The sequence below is a fragment of the Rhipicephalus microplus genome, unplaced genomic scaffold (assembly GCF_043290135.1).
Source record: "Rhipicephalus microplus isolate Deutch F79 unplaced genomic scaffold, USDA_Rmic scaffold_15, whole genome shotgun sequence".
Lineage (NCBI taxonomy): Eukaryota > Metazoa > Arthropoda > Arachnida > Ixodida > Ixodidae > Rhipicephalus > Rhipicephalus microplus.
Genome location: NW_027464588.1, coordinates 7,451,194 through 7,475,024, shown reverse-complemented (window position 1 = coordinate 7,475,024; position 23,831 = coordinate 7,451,194). Strand labels below are relative to the sequence as shown.

General features: G+C 42.9%; 1 protein-coding gene across 1 annotated transcript in view; it reads right to left on the bottom strand.

Moving 5' to 3' along the window:
* Window positions 1–23,831, bottom strand: part of LOC142784750 (solute carrier family 41 member 1-like) — a 46,971-nt gene that overhangs the window by 21,316 nt on the left and 1,824 nt on the right. Inside the window, exons 2-7 of the mRNA XM_075883250.1 lie at window positions 22,703–22,810; window positions 17,843–17,914; window positions 7,091–7,235; window positions 4,752–4,898; window positions 2,624–2,759; window positions 1,697–1,770 (exon numbers count right to left, since the gene is read on the bottom strand). Coding sequence (XP_075739365.1) covers window positions 1,697–1,770; window positions 2,624–2,759; window positions 4,752–4,898; window positions 7,091–7,235; window positions 17,843–17,914; window positions 22,703–22,810 — 682 coding nt within the window. The remainder of the gene's footprint in view (window positions 1–1,696; window positions 1,771–2,623; window positions 2,760–4,751; window positions 4,899–7,090; window positions 7,236–17,842; window positions 17,915–22,702; window positions 22,811–23,831) is intronic.

Genomic DNA, 23,831 nt, shown 5'->3' with positions numbered 1-23,831 from the left:
TTAGAAGGCGGCCGATCCATGCTGACCAAGATTTAGCGCCTTTGTGCTATAATAACTGTGTCAAGCTAGTGGCTCTGGTCAGTCTCGGCTTGGCTCGCCCTAAAGGGGAGTTACATCACGGGTAACATGATGCGCCAGGGCAAGTTATCTCCGCTGGGAGGCCATTGGTGGCAGCGTTGTTTATGGCAGCGCGGACGCATCGCACCAGCAATCTTGCGACGCATCTGTTTGGGGGTTTGGGGTTTTTGGACGTTGGGGCGGCGGCAATACCGCCGCATCAACGTCCTGGGTACGCAAGCCGCTCGGGTACCCAGCACTAAAACCATACGAGGGAGTTTTAGTGCTGGGTACCCAAGCGGCGTGCGTACCCAGGACGTTGGGCCGGCGGTATTAAAAATGCGTGAAACCCCAAACAGATGCGTTGCAAGACCGCTGGGGCGATGGGGCCATGCGTCCGCGCGGCCATAAACAACGCTGCCACCACTGGCCTCCTAGTAGAAATAAGCTGCCCCGGCGCACATGCTGGCGCATCATGTTACCTTCAAGGCGAGCAAAGGCGAGGCCGGCCAGAGCCACCGCTTTGACTTCTAAGTTTTAAGCACAAATATTATAGTGGCTAGCTGCTATACAAATAGCATGACACAAAGGCGCAAAATGTCGGACGGCATGGATTGGCCGCCTTCGCAAGAATTCACCGTATCCGCACTGCGAATACTCTAGCCGTCAAGCTAGAGTAAGCCAAAGGGCGAGCACTTATAGCGATTACACGGTTTCAGCCAGCTTACCAAAATTAGAATGGCCTGGAACATAGAAACTAAAAATATGCCAGACCCCGACCAGCTGAATAGGTGACGCCATCTATCAGGGCCATAGTGAAACAGACAATCACAACTTTGTTATTGCATAAACATTGTGCATTGTACATCTGGCGCAAAAACTGCGCAGCGAACAATATTACAAATGAGTAACCTTTTTATTTTTTTCACCTAAAAATTATTGCGCGTAAGCTAACATGTTCATGACTGTGGTTGCACAAGTATCACAAGATGTCGACACTGTTGTTACAGTAACTTTGCATTTTTAACTTTTTTGCGTACACCAGGATACTGTGCACGATACAAAAAGTGTCCTTATCACTAAGTATGTTTCATTTAGCATTTTAAATCGTAAAAATATTTAAATAACACTTACGCGACACAACGCTATGGCGCTGCGAGCGCGTGTGACCTTCGTGCTGCTTGCGTTTGCGTGCGCGCCTCTATAAGGCATTCCAGTTGGGTATGGATTGGGTACGCAACGCCGCGCGTCTCCAAGCCCGCTACGCCCCAAGAGCTGCCGTACCCAGCAATAAAACTCCCTATTTCGTATGATTTGCGTCGTGAGGTGCTACATGATGGGCTATCTCCCCCATAACCGCATAGAACAGGCCGAAGCTTGGCGATGGGCAAGAGCTGGAGATGGCAACGAAGGGCTAGACCTTGCACATCTGGCTGGCATATTATAAAAATGCAAGAGGCACTACATATTCACTATTTATTTGTTTATTTAATTACTTCGCTCTCAAGTTATCACTGAGAGAGAGTTTCAATTCAAGCCCTTAAACTATGGTGCAGCCTCGTACACGGCTGCGAAAGTAGCTGTTTAAAGACATTGCGTAGAATGTGGCGGATTCCAGTGTTTGAATAGCCTGACTCACCATTTACTGCAGACAGGTGCAGGGCGATTGGCGGATAAGCGAAGACTGCGTAATCCAGGATGTAACCACCGAAGCTGCAAAACGCATTGGCAATAAAAGTTGCTAGACACTTGTATTTAGGAGCTTTCGTACGGAGAGCTTTACAAATTGTGCGGTAATTAAACTTGGAGCCTCTTAGAATATTTCACATTGCCATTACGAAATTCTATTCAATTACACTTGTTTACGAGACAGTATTATAGGTGACAAGGCAAACGTTGAATATCTGAAATGAGGACTGCTTTTAATGATATTTACTTTCGTTTACTGTGGTTTTATTATTTACCCGTTTTGTTTAGTTATTTGAGGGTTTATTTATTTATTAACATTTCTTTTAATCAAGTTCCACATCATTGCAGGTAGAAGACACATTAAATTGCTACATACAATACCTAAAAAGAAATAGAGAACAAAACAAAATAGAATGATCCCATAAAATGGATTCGTACAGAATAACCTAGAGACTGCTGCAAATGCTTGAATGATATGTGGTATTCAGAACCCCGAAACCACCATATGATTATTAGAGACGCTGCAGGGGAGGACTCAAAATATATTGAATACCTGGGGTTCTTTTACGTGCATAGAAATATCAGTAAGTGGGCCTTCAGCATTTTCGCCTCCACTGACAATGCAGCCATCGCAACCTGCAATCGGTCCCACGACCTGCCAGTCAGCAGCCAATTTCCTCAGTAACTAGAACGCCGCAGTAGGGCCTGCTGCCAATGCTATACAATGGCGTTAGTAGACAGAACAGCAGCAGTAACAGCAAGGAAAGCCGACTTAGACGTAGATTACGGGGAGAAATTTCACCTGAATTAACGCAAAAGCTTCGAGTGTAACACTCGCTTTCCTAATGAGCAATGGGTGCGTTCTCTGCTCACTTACCTCGAGACCGTGAGTGCGATAATAATTGGCAGCCACCCGATGCGCAGCACTTCCCGGGAGACGGTGTTGCGTCGGGCCAGAACTATCCACATTGGCAGCAGGAGCAGGCACAACGCGATCACCAGCGGCGCCAGATCTGCATATGGTTGTCAAGAGCACATTGTAAGCAGAGGCGTGGCAAGCTGGGCCAGTCGCTGCTGCCTCGTGGTTGGTGCAACCGCGCATGAACAGACGGGAGCACACAAAAAAAAGGGATGAAAGAAAGCTGTATTGTACGTAAATCTACGCAGATGAATATTGATACAGCAAGACCCCTGAAGGTATGCGCAACTGATGCACACAGCTTTTAGTGAATAACTGCTGGCCTTTGTTTGCAACAATTTCTTGTCCACTAACTCTGGCACTTTAAATTATATACTATCAACGTCAAGTGGCCCAGTCCACCCAGAGGTCGTGTTCTGAACGCACGGAAAACTTAGCATAGAGCAGTCGCACCTGTGCCTGAAGCCTACGCGTATAATACCACAACTTGCATCATCAGAACCAATAGTGTCAGTATAATAAACATTGTGATCAATCGATATCATTTATTCTTATAGCAAGTGAGTCCGAAACTTAACCGAACACCTGAAGCACGGCGGCAAGCACGTAAGCATGTGCGCAGTGAGGAAGCGTAGTGTAACTTGCACAAGAACGCGTATAAACAGGCTTTACTTTACTTTTGCAAGATCTGGTCGTTTCAATGCTAATAAAAGTTGGCAGAACCCACGTACAGTGGGAATCAATGAAATGCGAAGCATGAATGAGAAAGGTTAATATGTCACTTTGAAATCTGCACAACGTGACGAATTGAAGGCATATGATGCCTTCTATGACTTCCGTGTCATGACTATCATGTTTGGATGTGTCGTTTAACTTCGTCATCTATTGACGTCACAGGATACCAAATTTCGTATATGTGAAGCTAGCGAAACAGTGGCGAGCACGCAATGAGCACGCTATGGCGAGCACGGTGGCGACCACGTATGTTGTCATGCTCTTACATGACACGCGGGTCAGGATTATTATGTTTAGACCAGTCATATATTTTGTCACTCATTGACGTCACGTACCACCAAATTCGGTATATGTAGAGCTAGCAAAACGACCGCGAGCGCAACATGAAGGGCCCATTATACTCCAACGTCGCATTTACGCGAACACAATGGGTACAGCGACGCTACGTTAGAAAAACGCGAGCACTCTATAGTCTGACGCCAGGTGTGACCGGCGCGATCAGTGTTCGTCAGTGCGGCCCGACGGCAACCGGTGTAAAATGTGGCATGCTGCATTTCGTGCCAATGCGTTACCGAGACAACACTGCGTCTCTCTCTTTTCGTGGCGGAGGGATGCCAAACACGCTGAAACGCACATGCGTTAAAGCGACACAACGCGGCGCGTGCCTGCGAGTATATGGCAGCACCAGTGCCTGGCGTGCACCAACGCCGGCTCGACGCGACAAAATAACACTGGCGAGCACGCGCACCACTTCACGTCGAAATGTATTGGCGTCTTGACTCTGGCATGTAGTCATGTTTTTACATGACACGCATCTCATGATTATCGTGTTTGCACCAGTCACATACCTCCGTCATCCATTCACTTAGCGTAATAGCAAATTTGGTGTATCGAACGCTCACGATTGGCAGCAAAGGCATCATGAGCGTGGCATATAGTCATGTTGTTACATGACAGACATATCATGAATTTCATGTTAGGGTTTATCCCTTGTGTTTGCCATGCAATTATGTCATGCCATACCAGTTTTGCAAGAAGCCATGTGAACAAACCACCGCAAGAGCTGCAGGACAATGAAATGTAAATCTTGATATTCATAACACACATGATATGATTTTCATGTTACGACTAGTCAGATATGTTCTTAATATAGTCATGTTATGCCATACCAAGATTGGTATCTTTACTCGAAACGGCCCGGAGAGCTAAATGTCGTAGGCGGCTAGATAGATAGATAGATAGATAGATAGATAGATAGATAGATAGATAGATAGATAGATAGATATGCTCAAAGTCACCGAAGTTCGCTAAGAAATGCTTCGCAATCAAATAGGTCGTGGCAAAGACGCACACGGATGGTACAGCATTAAAGACGAGTAGCCGGAGAGCAGGAAAAGCGTGGTCAGATCGCCGAACGAAGCCGCGATGGCCGGCGCGATGTTGTCCGGGTTTTTCTCGCACTTGGTGGACAGCACCACGACCGTGGACATCACGAAGCCTGTGTGATGAAAGAAACAGGAATTGAAAAAGCGCTCTTTCTGAGTACAGAACGTCAGGTTGCTTTAAATTGTAGGGCAGCATGTAGATGAATGTTCGTAAGTGTTCAATTTGCAAACAATGTGGTTAAAGAAAGCCTTTGTTGACATTTTCTTGTTTAGGTTAACTACTGTGCTCAGATGAGTGTACTGAAAAGCAGTGAAGGGGATCTTTATGTCACGCCTTTGACTTCGCCTTACAGCCTTGCGAAGCGATATGTCTAAAACAAAATTTCCCTACAGGTCTTCAACGTTTCTTTTTAGATGCGGAGCATCTAATACTCGAGGCTTGTAGTGCGGCGCCGTCCGCAAGCTTCCTCCTCCTTCTTCCACCATCTGTGCATCCCTTCCTCCTCTACACACCGCGCGCGCTTCACTCCTCCACCATCTGTGCACCCTTCCTCCTCTACACACCGCGTGCGCTTCTCCTCTTCACGAACATTCGCTAGCTGTATAATGTAGCGCGCATGCGCCGTCACGCTTCGAGAACATCGGCAGCTGACGCGCGCGCATACGCCGTTGCGCTTCTCCCCCTTCTCGAACATTCGACAGCTGACAGTGCATGCGCCGTCACGCTGTATAAATACTCAAGGTCGGCGCTCGCTCGCTCAGTTGCCGCTCGTCGGTTGGTTTGTACGGCGCGTCGACGTCCAAGGTTGCGGTGAAATGAATTCCAACGAATCCACAAACACAATGATCGACGTCCCTTCGACCAGCGCCGTCCTTTCGCATACGTATGTACGTGTTCACTCATTTAACACCCCCTCCTACAACCACGTTAACCAATTTAGCCATCGACCCAAGTAAGTCGCACTTTAACACTTGTTAACCAATTATATGCTCCGCATCCTCCTCAGTGTTCCCCCGAAGGAAGCTGCGGGCAATTTTTTTCATTTGTTCAGTGATATGAAGCTGAGCTCACACTTTTAAATGCACGTGTTAAGTTTATTAGTTAAGTTATACTCCTAAAATTTCATGAAAAGGCGCTATTTGCTCGCTGTCTTCACAATTGGTTTTTCTGTAGCGGCAGGCATCTTAAGAGGGTTGAAGATATTATTTGAAACAGTAATTGGGCAATTAAATTATTTGCTGTTTAACTACTGTAGTTAGACAGTTAGGTTAAAAGGCAGTATATAAGCCCTTTATGCAAAAAGCCGATGTCCGCATTGAGATCTTACAAAAACGATGTGTAATATGACTGCTAATAAATAAAATAATCCCCGATTTGGCGGTGAAACCAAATTGAGGGGGCGGTATATCAACCATCTACCGACTCCTTTGTGTGGGTGTGTAACCAGCATAGTTATTACAAGAGACCCTTTTTCCAAAATCTCAAAGCAGCACTGTGTTCTTCACATCAAGGACTCCAATTCATCCCGTTCACTTACCTACTTGACTCCGCTTTGAAAAGGTGTATAATGTAAGTTTTCTAAGTAGTATTCCAAATTATGTAGTCAACCCTTCTAAAATTCCTTTGGCGACAGAAAAGACTGTAGAAATTTAGCAAATAGCGCATTTTACTGATCTCTAAACAAAATTAGACACATTTTTCAAACGCTCTGAATATATACGTGAAGTAATGCGATATGAATAGAATCCACTAATTATGTGCACATTGATATTTCAAAATATTCGCGCACAAATGACAGAAAATGAATGATTGACACTTTACCCTATCCGCTTGAGGAAGCGTGACCATTCGTACAGCGAGAAAGCTCCCGATATATCAAGTCAGCCAATACATATGCCTCTGTATAAAATGTTCAAAATATCAACCTTGTGTATTAAAAGACGATTGTCTTTTTAATTCAGCTCCTATCGTGCCTTCTACTTTTATTGGTTTTAAACGCCTGCGGTATACAATTCTGTGGGCATCGAAATAGAGCACCGCAATATGTATGCGCATTTTCACATGTGTGTCATCACAACAATATTCCACATTTCTTGATGCCTATGAATTCTCTCGCTTTTCAAATTTGTTTATATTATGTAACACACCGTGCCTATTTAGTTTTGTCAACTCAATATTTATGTGTGAATTTCTAAACTTCTCAAGAATATTTTTAAATGCTTCACAATCGCATTACTTGTTTTGGTCCCCTGCTCCCATATGCAGTTCTTCGGTTATTGAGGCTATGCAAAACAAATACGCAACTGAGAAAGAGACTGGCGGTGTTGACAGCGGCCAGCGCTCCAGCGTAGAGGATGGCGATGTGGGAAGGGTCCCAGAGACCGTCAATCGCCAGACCTTTCAGGACGGCAAGTGAACATGTCAGGAAGGTCGCCACTGTCGACTGACACTGCACGTGAACATAGATCGACAAAACAAGGTGTAGTTCATACAGTGGGAATCGATGACATGCGAAGCACTAACAAGGAAGGTCAATATCTCACTTTAAAACCAAACCAACGTTACCAGACGGACGTAAATTATGCTGTACCCGACTTCCATCCATGATTGCTATATTTAGACGTGTCATTTACCTTTGCTTTCTATACACACCACTTGATACCAAATTTGGTATATGTAGATCTAGCTAAACGACCCTGAGTGCGCTTTGAGCACGGAATGTATTCATGTTTACAAGACACGAATGTCATGATTATTATGTCCGGGCGTGTCATTTACCTTCGTAGTCTGCTCACGTGGCGTGGTACTAAATTTGGTATATGTGAAGTAAGCGAAACGAGTGCGAGTGCAACACGAGCGTGGAGTTTAGCCATGACTTTCATGATATGCATGTCACAATTTCTAGGTTAGAATCTTCGTCATGCGTTATGTGATACCCTACCAGTTTTGCAATGTGTCCTGTGAATGAAACCACCGCAAGAGCAGCAAAAGCATGTAATCCAAATCATGATATTCATGACATAGCTATCAAGGTTTTCATTTTATTAATAGTTATATATGCTCGTCATATAGCCATGATATCGCATACAAGTTTTGGTATTGATACCATTATTCAAACGGCTAGGAGAGCTAAATGTCTGAGATTGTATAAAAGATAGATAGATAGATAGGTAGATAGATAGATAGACAGACAGACAGACAGACAGACAGACAGACAGACAGACAGACAGACAGACAGACAGACAGACAGACAGACAGACAGACAGACAGACAGACAGACAGACAGACAGACAGACAGACAGACAGTCAGACAGACAGACAGACAGACAGATAGATAGATAGATAGATAGATAGATAGATAGATAGATAGATACATAGATAGATAGATAGATAGATAGAGAGATAGAGAGATAGATAGATAGATAGATGGATAGATAGGGATAGATAGATAGATATATAGATAGATGGATAGACAGACAGCTCAATTTACTGAACTTTGATAAGAAATGCTTCACATTAAAAAAAGCTTTCTCATTCAGGGCTAACTAAAACCTGGACTCACAAAATTTTTTCTCAACAGGATTACCTTGGACTCAAGCTGATGGCCAGAACAGACTATTGTGAGTCTGAATGAGTTGTATAATGAATGAGTGATTTAGCCTCTGCACGTAAACAGGTGATTAGTAATGAGCTCACTTTCCAGGCCCAACAGCACTGAACGAACAAAATACTAGTTACTGTAGTTATGATTTAAATAATTTCACGCACTGTGTTCGATATGGCGTGAATCTCAGGGTGATACAGTTATGAACAGAGGAAACTCGAAGAATAGGTTACATAGTAGAAGAGTTATCACGAGTGAAAACTTGACAACATTGTCTGAGACCACGGCTTATGCGATTTTTTTATGTGGTTGAGGCCTCGTGATAAGCGTGTAAGCGACACTACGCTGACATCAAGCGTGCTTGCGGAAATAAAGACGAAAGCGCTGGGTTAATGTGACCTTAATCTTTTACTTCAGTTCCCAGTTGCTGCTTCTCATGTGTCTAGATTCACTAAAGGAAATGTTTCATGTGTGATCTTGCCGGACTAATCTCGACATACTCAACTTTTATATTGATACACATACTCCACTAGTAAGTACACTTATTTCCCAATTTCTACTCTGTCAACTTATCGATTTCAAGCTGTAATGGATTAGAACTACAGCAGCAGCAATCTCTGACAATAAGATGTTGTCGCCATGCTCTTCCTTTCACGTTAGCGTTTACTATGAGGGTTGTTTTTTAACACAAAAGAGTTTTATGCCGGTGTCGACTAAGATTTCAGTGACGTATTTACGTCACGGAAATGACGTCGAAAAAATATTCACAATCAGAAAACGAAAAAAATATTCTTTTAATGACAATTGAAACCATCACCCCTAGGTTTAGGACAACATAATCTGGACACACTAGCCCCTGTGCCATAGTCACATGTTTTGTACGCTTTTAAAAATACGTCACTTATATAAACCATTGTCCTTTCATGCTCCTGGTATACAGCAGCAAGGCAATATGGCCATCACATCTGCCATTAGTTTATTCAACACGTCGTTTCTGAGCATTCATACCATTCGGTGTGTTCCGTTAAAATGCGATTTTGTCAACGCCTTAACACACCACCAGGTGGCGCCCTAATCCTTAGCCCACTCAGTTTGGACTGGCATGGTGAATGAACGTGTTTTTGGGCGCTCCCGATTGACTGCGCCGATAAGTGGTTTTGCATGTTTTGAGCTTGCTTTTATAACTATAAGGCAGCAGTCAAAACCTTTGTAACACTTATTGCATTGCACGGCGTTTTCGGGGTCAGTCTCCAGGTATTTACTCGTTTGTGTGTGTGTTTGTGTTTTCCTCTTGCCACCTCGTGGGAGAGGTGCAGGTACACTGAACACGCACATTTGTGTAGTAGAGATTATACTTCCTTTTTTCGTAGGGCATGGTTTGTCGTATGCCGTGTTTTGTAATTATCGATTGAGACAATTCATAAGGACAATTGGTGTCAAAAAGACATGGTTAAAAAGGCTGTAAAATGTTCACCATGTGGGTGGGTTTGAAAATAGAACCAAGTGCAGACGCGAACGAAGTGGAGGCTGCCGGCAAGTGTAGGCAATGTGAGATCGAGAAAAAAATGGAGAAAATGATGGTTGTCCAGAGTGAACTGCTGATGAGAATCACCGAGCTGGAGATCGCGTTGGCGACAGAGCAAGAGAAAACGAAGGCTGAGAGAGAGGCTCAAATTCACCAAGGAGGCACTAGCGAAGGTGAGAAAGGAGCGGCCGACGGAGATAATGGTAGCGCCCCATAACGGCGGAGAAAAAAGAACAAGCAAGTTTGAAAAAAAAACAGCTTCTGTCGGTTCAATGGTCACAAAAGCTAGCTTCAGCGAAGTAGTGGGGGGGCTGGGACGGGACACAGCAGCTGGCGTCACAGGTGCAAGAGACTCCATTCCCCCCCTCCCCCGGGTGCAGGATGCTCCAGCTGAAAAGTCACAGCACGTGATAATCGCCGGGCACTAGAATTGAAATCGATGCGCAGAAGCAATCAAAGAGAGGGCAAGAGGTGACAAAAAGCACGCAGTAGGAACGTTCCCAGGACGCAAGTTGGAAGCAGTCATGAGGCAAGTGAGCGCGGAACTAAAAAATACAGCTGATAAACGAAACCTCGTGATAAATTCGGGTGGTTTAAGTGATGTCCTAAATGAAGATACGGCAGGACCATCGACCACACTGGCAAAAGGAGTCGATGACATGTGCACCATTTCTCCTCAGGTACAGGTAGTGATATGCACGATACCGGAGGTACCGGTGCGTAACGGCAACCTGCAAAGAGTGGTTGTCAACGCAAACCAAGAGATATGACGAATGAGTCGAAAGAAAGGCATTGAGGTTGTGGAAATAAACAGAGAGGTGCATAGATGGGGTGGTTTTCAACGAGACAGAATTCACTTCGATAGGAGGCAAGGCCATGAGGTAGCTTAGTGACTTGCAGGACGCGCCGTAGCTTTTTTGGGGGGTATGCAGGCCCTTAGGGGTGCAGGATAGCTAGTATCGAGGAAAACAACCAGGCAAGTTCTTTGACAAGTGGTATAGACACAAACCATTCCAAATAGGCATCAGTATTTAAGACACGTAGAGTCCGGGGCAGAAATTGACGTAGCCACGAGGGCCGAGCCAATTCGCACGTAGGGCGTATTAACATGCAGGGTGGCAGAAATATAGGCTGGAGTGGGACAAGGTAGAAGAACAGCTAAGGAATGAGAGGCCGATGGTATATGGTTTTGCAGAAACAAATCTTAGGGGCATGGAACAACCTCCTAACCATCCGGACTACACGCGGGAATACCTTAATAGAACAGATGGTCGCTGAAAGGGGGGTGGTATTGGAACGTTCATTCATAAAAGTACAGACTGGCAAAGGGTCATGCAGGCATGCAAGGAACATTTATGGATAAAAGGAAAAGTGGCCAGGCAAGTGACGCTTCTCGGTTTTGTGTACAGGGCGCGGGTTCGAATCCCGGCTGCGGCGGCTGCATTTCCGATGGAGGCGGAAATGTTGTAGGCCCGTGTGCTCAGATTTGGGTGCACGTTAAAGAACCCCAGGTGGTCTAAATTTCCGGAGCCCTCCACTACGGCGTCTCTCATAATCATAGAGTGGTTTTGGGACGTTAAACCCCACATATAAATCAATCAATCGGTTTTGTGTACTTGTGGACAGGGACAAAAGGCAGAGAGAAAGTCAATAAATGGTGCAGTGATGAGGAAATGACTTTGACGAACTAGTAGAAGAGTTCGAGGTATTTGTATGATGAGATATGAATGCGCACATAAAAGATATGGATGGGTATACTGATCCGACAGGCAGAATGCTAATAGTAGTGTGTGAAAGGCATGATTTAATCATTTGCAACAGCACTGAGAAATGCGAAGGGCAGATAAAATGGAAGGTGGGAAGGCTGCAGTCGACAATACATTACGCAATAATGTTACATAGGATGTATGATCGGCTAAGGGTGATGAACATAGACGAATTTGGGTCCAGAAGCTTAGGCACTAATCACAAACCTATGAAGCTGTTTAATCATTTGCAACAGCACCGAGAAATGCGTAAGGCAGATAAAATGGATGGTGGGAAGGCTGCAGTCGACAATAGATTACGCAATAATGTTACATAGGATGTATGATCGGCTAAGGGTGATAAACATAGACGAATTTGGGTTCAGAAGCTTAGGCAGTGATCACAAACCTATCAAGCTGAGTTTCGGGGAAAAAAAGAACTGGAAAGGCAGCATTACGAGCAACCAAACGGTAATATTTATTCAGAAATGCAAATAGAAATAGCAGCTAAAGAGATTGAGAAAATAATCACCGAGGATATTAAAGCAAACTGGACGTACCCAAATATAACTCGATAGTTTGAGTTAGAGCTTGCTAAGGTACGAGTCAAATCAGCCGGGAAAAGCAGACACAAGCCCAAGAGCTGGCGGGATGATGAAGGTAAGAGATCAATAGTAAGACGTCAAAAAAGCATCTAGGGGACACAAGTAGGCTAACCAGAAGGGTGAACCGGAAGATGATGTGAAAACAAAGTGGGATAACTTTTTCAGCTCCAGAAGGAAGCATCGAATTTGATCAGTGAAAAGATAAGAAGGGGGCCCGATGAATGGCGGAAGTAAACAGGACAGGTTAGAAAGGCAGCTGCAAACTTTTAGAACCATTTCCATTCTCTGAGTAATAAGACAAGCATAAAACAGAGGTTTATAACTACAGTTAAAGGGGTCAGACTAGAAGGGGATTAGGCAATGAAATTTATAATAACATTGATGACAGAAAAGTTCAAACACTAAGACAGCGCTGCATGCACCGTACCAGATGAGGATGGACCAATTAGTTGAGTGGCTCCCCTGGGACAAGGAGAGGGGTAAAGGGCAGAAAAAAAGAGTTTCTAATAGCACATCAGCAGGCCCTGATGGTATCAGAATCATGGATAATAAAGAAACTAGGACCAAACTCTAAGCAAACCTTAAGAGAGGCAGCGAGCAAAGTAATAATAGATGGTGAAGCCCCCGATAGGTGGAAGCTAAGCAGGATGAGCATGATCTATAAAGTAAAGGGGGCTAAAGCCGATATATACTACTACCGTCTCATAACAGTAACATCAGTAGTTTACAGGCTGGTGATGCAGATAGTAAAGAAAAGTTTACAGCCATGGGTGGACAATGACGAGGTGCTGAAGAACTACAAAATGGGTTTTGCAAACAAAGAAGGTTGGAGGACGAAATGTTTTTATTGATGCATTGTAATAAAATAGCGGAAAAGAACATATGCCCCTATGGCTGACTTTTCTAGATATCAAGGGAGCTTACCATAGTGCGATTCAAGAAGACTTGTGGAGAATACTGGACACACTAGATGTGGAAAATGGAATACCTAATCTTCTAAAGGACATTTTTAAATGTATCAAAGTAGTTATCAAATGGGAAGAACAGGTATCTGAACCTATTGAGATACGACGCGGACTTGGACCGGGATATCCCTTGTCACCTTTGTTATTTATGCTGTGTCTATAAAGACTAGAAGCCAAGTTAGAGGAGAGTCGACTCGGATACAGCCTCTTTTTTGCCAAGCAAGGAAAACACATTGAAGAGTCAATACCAGCATTGATGTATGCAGATGATATAGTAATAATAACTGACAACAAGGGATATCTGCAGAGATTGGTAGACATTTCTGATAATGAGAGAGATAGGTTAAATTGGAAGTTCTGCAGGAAAAAATTTGCAATCATTTTTATTTGTTAGAAAGGCAGTGATCATACTATACAAGAAGTCACGCAAGAAATAGCGAATAATTACGAATACTTGGGTGTATGAATAAATAACGGGGCTAGGTACCTAAGAGAGCACGAAAGATGCGCAATAGCTAAGAACAACAGGAATGGAGCTGTAATGAAAAATAGGGCACTTTGGAACTACAATAGGTATGACGTTGCGAGAGGAATTCAGAAAGGTGTCATTGTCTCGGGTTTGACGTTCGGCAATGCGGGCTTGTGCATGAAACCAGAAGTTCAAGCAAGATTGAAAAATAAAGTGGCATTGGTATACTTGCTTTGGAAGCATACGGGAATACCCCAAATCAGCCGGTACACGGAGACATGGGATGGACATTGTTTGAATTTAGGGAAGCTAGCAGCAAAGGTAGAATTTGAGGAGCGATTGAGAAAAATAACAGGGGAGCGTTGGATTAGGAAAGATTTCAGTTACTTGTACATGAAGAAAGTTGATACTAAATGAAGGAAACTAACTCAAAATTATCAAGCAAGTATTTAGACAACAGCAGAATACAACGGTTAAAAAGAAGGGGAACGAAACAGAGAAGGGACTTGTGAAAGATGGGATTGCTTACGCAATCATCACTGGAGACCTACCGAACTTTCAAGAAGGAAATTGTAAGGGAAAAGATGTACGATAATTCTCGAGGTATTTCTCTGCTCTGCGAGGCTAGAACGGCACAATTGCGGACCAAGACGTAGCGATTATATTTGAAGGCATAGACACGGTATGTATTGCGTGTGGAGAGCAGGAGGAAACGGCTGAACATTTGATAATGTTTTGTAAAGGACTTCGCCGTATAGCCGAAGATACTGGCACCCATTTTTTAAAAGCATTGGGGTTTAGCGACAGTGAAGGCAAAATAGTCTTTAAACGGGTGGAAATAACCAGGAAGAGGCTTAGTGATTGGTGGCTACAATCGAGGCGCGAGCAAAACTCAGTCCTTAAACACACAGTGGTAGTACTTAACTTTATGGCTAGGTGGCTTGAGCCACCACCTGATCTAGTGGGTACAGTCGAATACAACCATTCATCCAGCCACTCGTCGGCGTCGTTCATAGCATCCAGCTATTTCAAAGAGATCTCACACGCCCACCGACTTTACTGGCTTTAACTCCGCCTTCCCCACGAACGCTCACCCCGCGAACAATCGCCGCATACCGAAGTTAACAGGCGACGCGCGTTGCGTTTCTCTGTCGCCGGGCCAGGCATTGGTCTGTAAGTGGTGCCTATAGGTGACCTTAGCGCGAGTTTCTCGTCCAATCAGTCACACTTTACCGGCTGTCACATTTTATTCTCTAGTTGTGCTCTCCCCTTTAACTACTTGAACTACCACAAGCATCTGTGGCCACAAGGTTTTCTTTATTCCTTAATTATGGGTGCCAGTCGTGGAGATAGAGATGTATGACTAAGCGACAACGTGAATGCATCCATGTTAACCAATAGACATTGTGCAAGCCCTCTTACCTCATTGTAGTATTAACTTTAAACTAGTTCCCTAAGGATGCATATTACTTTCGTGTTTTACTGACTCCTATAGCGCAGGGATCAGCGATGTTTTAGTGGCGAAGCTTCTTATTCCGGGGGTCGCGCATCCGTGATGTATGTAATAGTAGTAGGTAGCCACCTCTCGTTTAGTCTTTGGAATGTCCGCTGGATGGTGGTGCTTTTATATGATGAATATATGATGAAAAGACGCGAGATGGCGCTACTTGAAGCGTTCACTCGATGGATGAAACGACGAACGGATGGAGAGATACAGATTCACAGACGGACACACGGATGCACAGACGAACGCATGCACGGACGCTCATATGGGCGGACAGACGCACGAAAGAACGCATGGACAGACGCACGGACAGGCAGATGAACAGACGCAGAAACGGACACGCGGACGGAGGCATGAATGGACGGACGTACGCATGGATGGTTGCAAGGGTTGATGCGTGGACGGACGCACGGATGGACGGAAGCAAGAACAAACGGATGGATGGGAGCGGGAATGAACTGACGAGCGTTTCGCCTCACCTCATCATCATTCATTCTGTGGATGTGCTCTGATTTTTTTAAGAACCACGGCAAGACAATTGTTACGCATTGTAGTATGGTGGTACACCTACAAGTAGTTTTCCTATCTCATTTTCACGGCAATAAAGTTACTTTCATACCAACAAAGTGTAGTCTTACTATAAAGGGCTCAGTTGGCCTATTATACAGAAAAAAGCGGAGACACTTCCTGAACATTTACAGGAAATCCAAGCAGTAACTGATGATGAGTGGGGCGAAGCGTCTGTCTGTCTGTCTGTCTGTCTGTCTGTCTGTCTGTCTGTCTGTCTGTCTGTCTGTCTGTCGGTCGGTCGGTCGGTCGGTCGGTCGGTCGGTCGGTCGGTCTAAATTTTAGTGCATCTAAATTTTAGTGCATTCTAAATTTTAGTGCGCCCATCCATCCGTCCGTCTATCTGTGTGTCGTTCTGTCCATCCGTTCACTGCTATCACACTAGGGCACGCATTACATGGACAAACAGATGGACGGGCACTTCGCCCCACTCATCATTACGTATGCCGTACATATGGTGTGAATTTCTTATTATGAATGCACAATCTATCCTCTTTATTCATAAACTATACAAAAACTACTAATGCCATCTGGTGAGATTTCTGAAGACACATATATACAACGCCATCTAGTGAGTAATTTTTAGAACTGACTAATAGATGCTACTACAAGAGACTATTAGAGAGGAAGGATAGACCCACAACCCCAAAAGCTTCGCACCTAAAATTTGTAACTCTACTGTTTCCAGCAATGCAAACTTTGCGCTAATGGTACTAGAAAGTACCACAAAACAGGAAAAACTTCATCATTACATTAAGAAAACTGCTATTTGTAGAGTTGTGGCCGTTTGTGATTCTATAATAAAATGTGAACTTTTCTGCTGATGTTACGTTTCATCTTTAAATTTAAGTAACGTGAACTTTGTTATTGAATTTATTTAAGAGAGCTACAGCGAACATTTACCATAGATGACAATTTAGCCTTTTTTGTCTCAACGGCATACTGAAGCCTTTATGAATTGCCAAACCACAATCAACCTATGAACTTTTACCCGCCAACCTACGTTTTACAAGTTCTGGCGACATTAAAAAATAACTTTTTTTGAATATATCTCCCAAAGTGATGGTTCTACTCGATTGTGGCCTGTGTGAATACTTGTCAATTCTATCGTGCTCCCGAGTCGAACTCTTCGTTGATATTTTTGTAGAAAAATATTGCTGCAAAGTTTTACTGAGACCCGCGTAGTAAATATAAAGGATTGCGGATTCAACCGATTTACTGAATATTTATAATACTGTTATATTTATTTTTATTGCTTTTAAGTTATCCAGATAGTACAACGCAACAAGACAAACTGTAGTATAAAAGGTGTTTCTGCATATATTTGAAACAAGTGCGTTCGCACACTGTGACCAATTAGGTGAGCAAATGAGTGTTAGCGTGCTTAGAGTTGCATTTTTGATTATTACAATGGAGAAATTTGCCCGTACAATCTGTGCCACTGCCACACTTATTTTCTGTTTCCACAAAATGATGAGAGCTCTGCATCTACAGGAGCAGCTTCCACATTCATCAACCTGTAGTACTTCCATCGAAACTACCCCGTCTATTTCCCTTGTGTATTCCACTTGAAATACTTAACAATAAATGCTTTTTTCGATTCTAAAGTCGAAAGCATGTTTTTAGCGTTTATAGTTTTGATACCCGTGAGCTACATTAGTGTCAGTGCTGGCATAACAGACCACTGATAATTACTCATTTGTTTCGTACACCAGACAAGTTATCACTAGAAGTTATCATCATGCAGGCCTTTTTCAAGATATCGCACAGGCAGGAATTTTATAACCACAGTCTGAAATGATGGATAGAAATGCTACAGGGAATACCTACTTACACGAAACTAAACCTAGCAAAAGTAGTGGTTTTCAGTGAAAAAAATGAACATTGCATTGCAGAACGAAATGGTAGAACTATTTATTGGGTTGGTTTGTTCATATATTTATTCACCCTATATAGTAATCTCAATTATGACCACTTAATTATCCATGTGAAATATATTTTCCTTACAGTTCACTATCAAAAGCTTTCGAAGATTGTAGCAGTGATTAAATGAGCAAAAGTAGGTACGTTACCTGCAAGAGGGCGATGTTTGCAAATATCATGGGTAGTTGTTCGCGAACCCGGTTCAGGTTGCCCAAGTTTGCCTGCGAGATAAATAAAATATGCCTTGTAGTATACTGCATTGGGAAACAAGGTTGAACTATTTTAAGTATAGGATATACTCTACTATAAAAGAGCCTCAAAGGGGGCCTGTGACACTGTTTGAACACGTATTTATCATTAGTTATTCTGGTGCTGTGGAACCCATTACTTTTATTGCAAACACGACAACGTCAAAATGACGCAGTTGTAATTTATTTCACGGGCTAAACCACCTTTTTACAGGCTACCGCGACACACAGCGACTATTTTTATTATAAGAAGTGACGTCATGTCATGTGGCGTTACGACAAACACTGTACTATTTTGATTAGTTTGATGCGAGAAATAGCAGGCCGTATTCATATGGTGGTATCTAGGCCTATGAGTGAATGCTAAAACAGCAAGAATCTTTTTTTATACTTTTTCAGAATGAGATCATTCCTCTTTCGAAATGATGTGTTTTCAGAACAACGAACACAACACTTAACCTGCGAACGATGCTATAGCACACCGGCAACTAAAAGTGGAAACTTGTACCGAGTTTTTAGCGAGCCAAAAATGCAACAGGTGGTGAACGCCCGCGTTGCTGAATAGAACGCACCTTGCATGCAAACTGAGAACTGACCTTGCCCAAAGCGCTTGTGTGTATCTTACCTAGTGTGACCATGGGAGCATCTGCTACTCGACGCATGTGGTTTGTAGTAAGCACGCCATCACGCCCTCAAAAAAAGCGATCAAGCGGTATTGTTCGAACGCCACCAAGAGATTACTTTTTTATGATGTCCTTATGAGACGCGCGCTGTGAGTGGAAGTGGTCTTTGACGTTATCAGGCGAGTAACATGTGAAAGGAAACGTTTCTCGTTGTCGTCTGCTAAAATATTGAACTTTAAGGACTCATAATTTCACTTTCTGTGCACCAATTTTCATCATTCTTGTTGCATTTGTTTCAGTAATCACTGCTACACGCGTTTCAATGCTAAATAAGGCTGTAGTAAAAGTGTCGCGGGGCGCTTTGAGCCATCTCAATACATCTTCAGTCCTACGCCCGTATTCATACACGCTCTTTTTCTGGAGCTTGACTTACCGCCACCTTCAATGCCACACAAATGCGTTTACGACAGAATACTACCATGGGTGGCCCTGAAGGCGACGCCAAGGCACCACCAACGCACGACAACTGGTGCAGTCTCGTGAGCCTCATATAACCAAAAAAAGCCTACCTTTCCCCCAATAACGCACCCCTAAAAAGCTATAGTTTAGTCCCTGAGGCAATGCACAACAGGCCATGTGTGCTCCCACAAACCCAATCTGGAATACAAAATACAACCACATTTTATAATACCTGATAGCAAACCTATGCACTCTATGTGCATCTCGCGCTTTGGAAGGAGTATTGTGTTCTTGCTGAAGCACAAGAAATTCATTTTTGAAATATATAAATGGGAAAACTCTGAAAATAATTTCGGTAAAGCAGCAGTGACTACGTGCGTTTGACGGGTTCTCGTTTTCCTAAAGGTAGAAAAATTTTATTAGTTTTAAGATTTGTTATACTTTTATAAAGTTTAACGACTTATATAACAAAAAAGAGCAGAACCGAGTGAATATACCATTTAAAATTAGCTTGCTGGGACGTTCGGCATTCTAAATTTTAGTGAACAAGTTGAAAATATTACATTCAGTATTTTCTATTCCCGAAAATTGAAGTTTACTTTGAAAAGTACGTTTAGTTATAATGAGTTCAAAGTGTAACGTGAGAGCAATGTCTTGTCCTTATAGTGCGTATTTCAAAAACCTCGATGAAAATGTTTTATGTGTCATGTAACCCGAGAAGTTCAAATCGTGGATTACTTCAAAGTAAGCGATAAAGCTGAAAGTAGCTTGTGTCAATGAAGTTTTTGCATATAACTGTACTCTCTGTAGAGGGTAGCACACTTTCAACCAGAAACATTTATGCGAGCTAAGTATCTGTTTTTAGCTTTCTATGCACCCACTACATGGTAGCAAGCGGATACATGCCTTAACGTCCATGATTTTTGTCAACTGTGGCAGGCTTCAAACCACGAGTTATTATAATTATCGGGTGTTATTACACCCAGTGTCAATGTACTCCTGTACCACGTGATTTTTACAACGCTATGTCACGTTATATTATGAAGCCTGTATACAACGCTCTTGTGTTTGTAAAGCATGAAAGTTCTTTTGACTGCATTTTAAGTAGAGGAAGTAATTTTAGCTGCATTTCCGAGCATCGACGTGGCTGTGTGGCTGAATTCATGTTTGAAAAGGAAAGGGCCGGCATTCGATCCTCACTCGGTCCCGGACATGTTTATTGTTAATTCATTTCATTTGACTCTTGTGTCAATCATGGACAAGATCATAATTTTTTGCTCCCGACGAACGATGCCGGCCCCGATGCAGACGCCAGCATATCTGCGAAACAAGCTTTCTGACGTTATCACATGAAAAAGTGTGGCTCATCCACGGGAACATTGTAAGGATGTTGGGGCAGCGTTATCAAGATATGTTCGGACTGGAATTCGCTGACGTGTAGCAAGACCGCGCTGCCAGGACGACTTACTTTTGCGTCCGGATGACTCTTTCTGCAGCAAAGCTACACGTTTATTCCTCATATGCCTGGGCGCAAGCTCTAGCTCTTTGTTAAAGTGAACCTTATAAGACTACGTCATGTTTCACCCTCTCGCCTCCTCATTTCCCCTGTCATGCTCACAAGACTCCTCCACGCCCTAACTTCCCTTCCCACCTTCTTGCTATGCTATGTAATATTAAGCATGGTTAAGGGAAATTCCTGTATTCAGTATGCGCTGGAGCCGTCATTTCGACATCTTGTCTTCAATTCTGCACTACTTTCTTCAGTGCTTTTTTATGCATGCTTCATACCCTCCCCTTCAAAACAAGCAAAAACAAGTGGAGGGCAACATTGAAAGCGGGCGTGGTGGCGATAAGGAGGCCGCCATTTCGAATTGGGTTCTTCAAAGAGAAACAGGCATTCCCTCAAAACGGGAAAAAATGCGCGGGCGTTGAGTCGGAGGGGGAGAGGGGGAGATGCATCACTGAATTATGAAATATATTATGATTATGCTTAATTCATTCTCAATCTGACGGAGGCCACACGTGTAAATTGTACGTCAGAAATTGATATAAGGGCTCCACTGTCATCAGTTTTTGTTGGGCATGTACTCAGTCATATTGCATGAATTCAAGAACCCCCTTGAAAAAGTTCATAACTAAGTTATGACTGCGTATTTTCTTTCCTAGTGATTGGAAGTTTGCTTTGGCACAACGCTTTAACTTAGCGGGTCATGACTTCGATGAACTCTAAAGAGATACTAAAAGCAACTATTAGGTCAATGTTTACTGTTATAAATATTGGTTCATAAACCTCGTGTGTTACCTTTGTGCCAAGGAAAGGCCTATTTTGAAATAAAATCACGTTTTAGTGGTCCGCAACAGGTTAGCGCACTTCAAATTACTTGCCTCAAAAAGTGAACTGCTCATACCAACTCACGTCACCGTTGCAATGTACAACGTTGCCCGGCTTTCTAGCAGCAGATCGAAAGCAGTGGGAGCCACAGCAGAAAATACGGCCATAGATCAACTTCCCACCATTGGCTCCAAGATCGTAGACGTTTTTTGGTTCAACTGTGACCCGCTATGTGGCACCATCTGTCCAGTTTAACTACGCGGAAATTGCATTTTTGAACCACTCGCGCCATTCCCCATAGTTACGTCGTCCGGTTCTTTTTTCCATTAATCAAACAGAAACAAAAAGCAGCGATTTATTGCGTATTTTCGTGCACGGAAGGTTTTTTATTTAGTGCTGTTAAACAAATTACAAGAGAATAACTCTACGTGGTTCATCTGATGTAATCGGGATATTTTTAAAAATGCCTGGCTGCGGCGCTTGTGTTCTTGTGAATCTACCCTGATTTTACGGTAAGTAGCGCACTGTCGTTGATAAAATTGTCGTTTTAGATGCTGTCATGCATTGAGCTTTCTTTCTGGCGGAAATTGTTATGTTACTTTAGTGTCCCTTTAACTTTACAAACATAAGTTCCAGTATGCATGCCAAGTTGTGTAGACGAATCTGTGTCTATTGCATTGTTTTTGCGATAAAAAGTGACTAAAGTTATGATAGGTGGCGATAGTAGCATCAAAATTGAATAACTTTCAAAGCGTTACCTTTATTTTGTGCCCATTTACAGAGTGTTGAAGGGTTTCACATTTTTATTACCTTAACAAGCACACCTGAATTAGTGAACTTTGCTTCTCTTTTAGGCCACACTGTTTCAAATAATGACTGCATTTTGTCTAGAAACTGTACTTAACTAGCTTCAGGATACCATCTTATAGACGATTCCTCTTCACATCTTCTGAAAATTGTGCGGAATAACAGTAGTGGAGCGGGGATCACGCTTATGGACAAGACTTGAAGTCCATGAAACTGCGAGTATTAGGGTGAGTCAGATAGTTCAGTTAGGCGTCTTAAAAGTGTGCCTAAAGAAGGAACAATGAGTTCGTTGTTTTATGAGATGCAAACATCAAAAGGAGCTTATGATATGGAAGACGCCATCGAAAATCAATAGGTTTTGTAATTTAGGTGAAGGTGTGATTAAAATTTAAACATGATACTCTACAGAGCAACTGAAAGCTACAGTCCTACAGGCACGCATAAGAACGTACATTCGAATAGTGCAAGTGGAATAGAAAAGAGAGGACATTGATTAGTTCTGTATTATGTGGGTCGAAGAGTGGCACACTGAATACGCACCTGGGTGCTAAGCCTCGCAACCAGGGTCTGCTCCAGGTTGCCGCTGAGTCCCAGCAAGGGTGGAATGACCACGAATATGTGGTGCACTATCACATACACCGGCCACTCCTGCATTGTTGAAATGAGAACATGTAGAGCAGGCTCAAACAAGGTGTAGTCACAAAACAGCATGCGGTGGCCCCAAACACCAATAAAAGTCCGAACATTTTTTTCCCTCAATTCTTTCCATCTTATTACAGAGGAGCTAAAATCAACAAGTGTCTCTTGAGCTTTCCTGTGAGCAATCAAACGATATTGCTTTCATTTGGTCCAGCTTGAAAATTTCTAGAAATTTTCTGTTGTTGATCAGTAAGACCCATATCCACGTGTCGTACTAGAACTTGTGCGACCACCTCATGCTGCATTGCTTGTACAAGCAAAAACTATATATTTTTATTTTCAGTAAGGGTAAAATCTGTTTTACTAACCATTTGACCAGGACACGTAAGCATAGCATATGTGGCCACTTTTTACATTAAAAAAAACAGATTTCAGTTGTACCATACAGCAAAACAAAGCTTTAATTAGAACTTTTAAAACAATGCAAATAGTTTTTATCCGTTCAATTTTATGGAACTTCATTTACAAAGACCTAATAATGGTTTAAATTGGATAGCTACTCAACCCAACAAGTCCGCCTATTTTTAGAAGGTGATTGCTTTTGGTCAGCCAATTAGTATATATTAAATACGTGGCCGTCAAAAACAATAACCACAATCTGTTTGGTCGTGCTCAAGGAGGCAAAAAGTTTGCTGCGATTTCCTTACTAAATTCATAAGTTGCAACTAGAACCATTCACTTTGAAATACGAGGTAATATAATTACTGCGAATGAAGGATACTGGAACTACGCAGTACAACAGTTTATATTCCGCACTATTACCGCAGGTCGTGCAGTGCAGTTTTAAAGGGCGCGATGGGGAACAATTTATCAATTTGAAGGTTTAGAGGCTTGACATTATGCGATTAATCAATTCAGGGTATGCTGTTAGGACTGTGATGGGAAATATCTTACACGTTACTTTTTTCGCCGAAATACTTGAAGGAATTGTTAAAAGCGACGCGCACACGACCATTGCATGAACATGAAC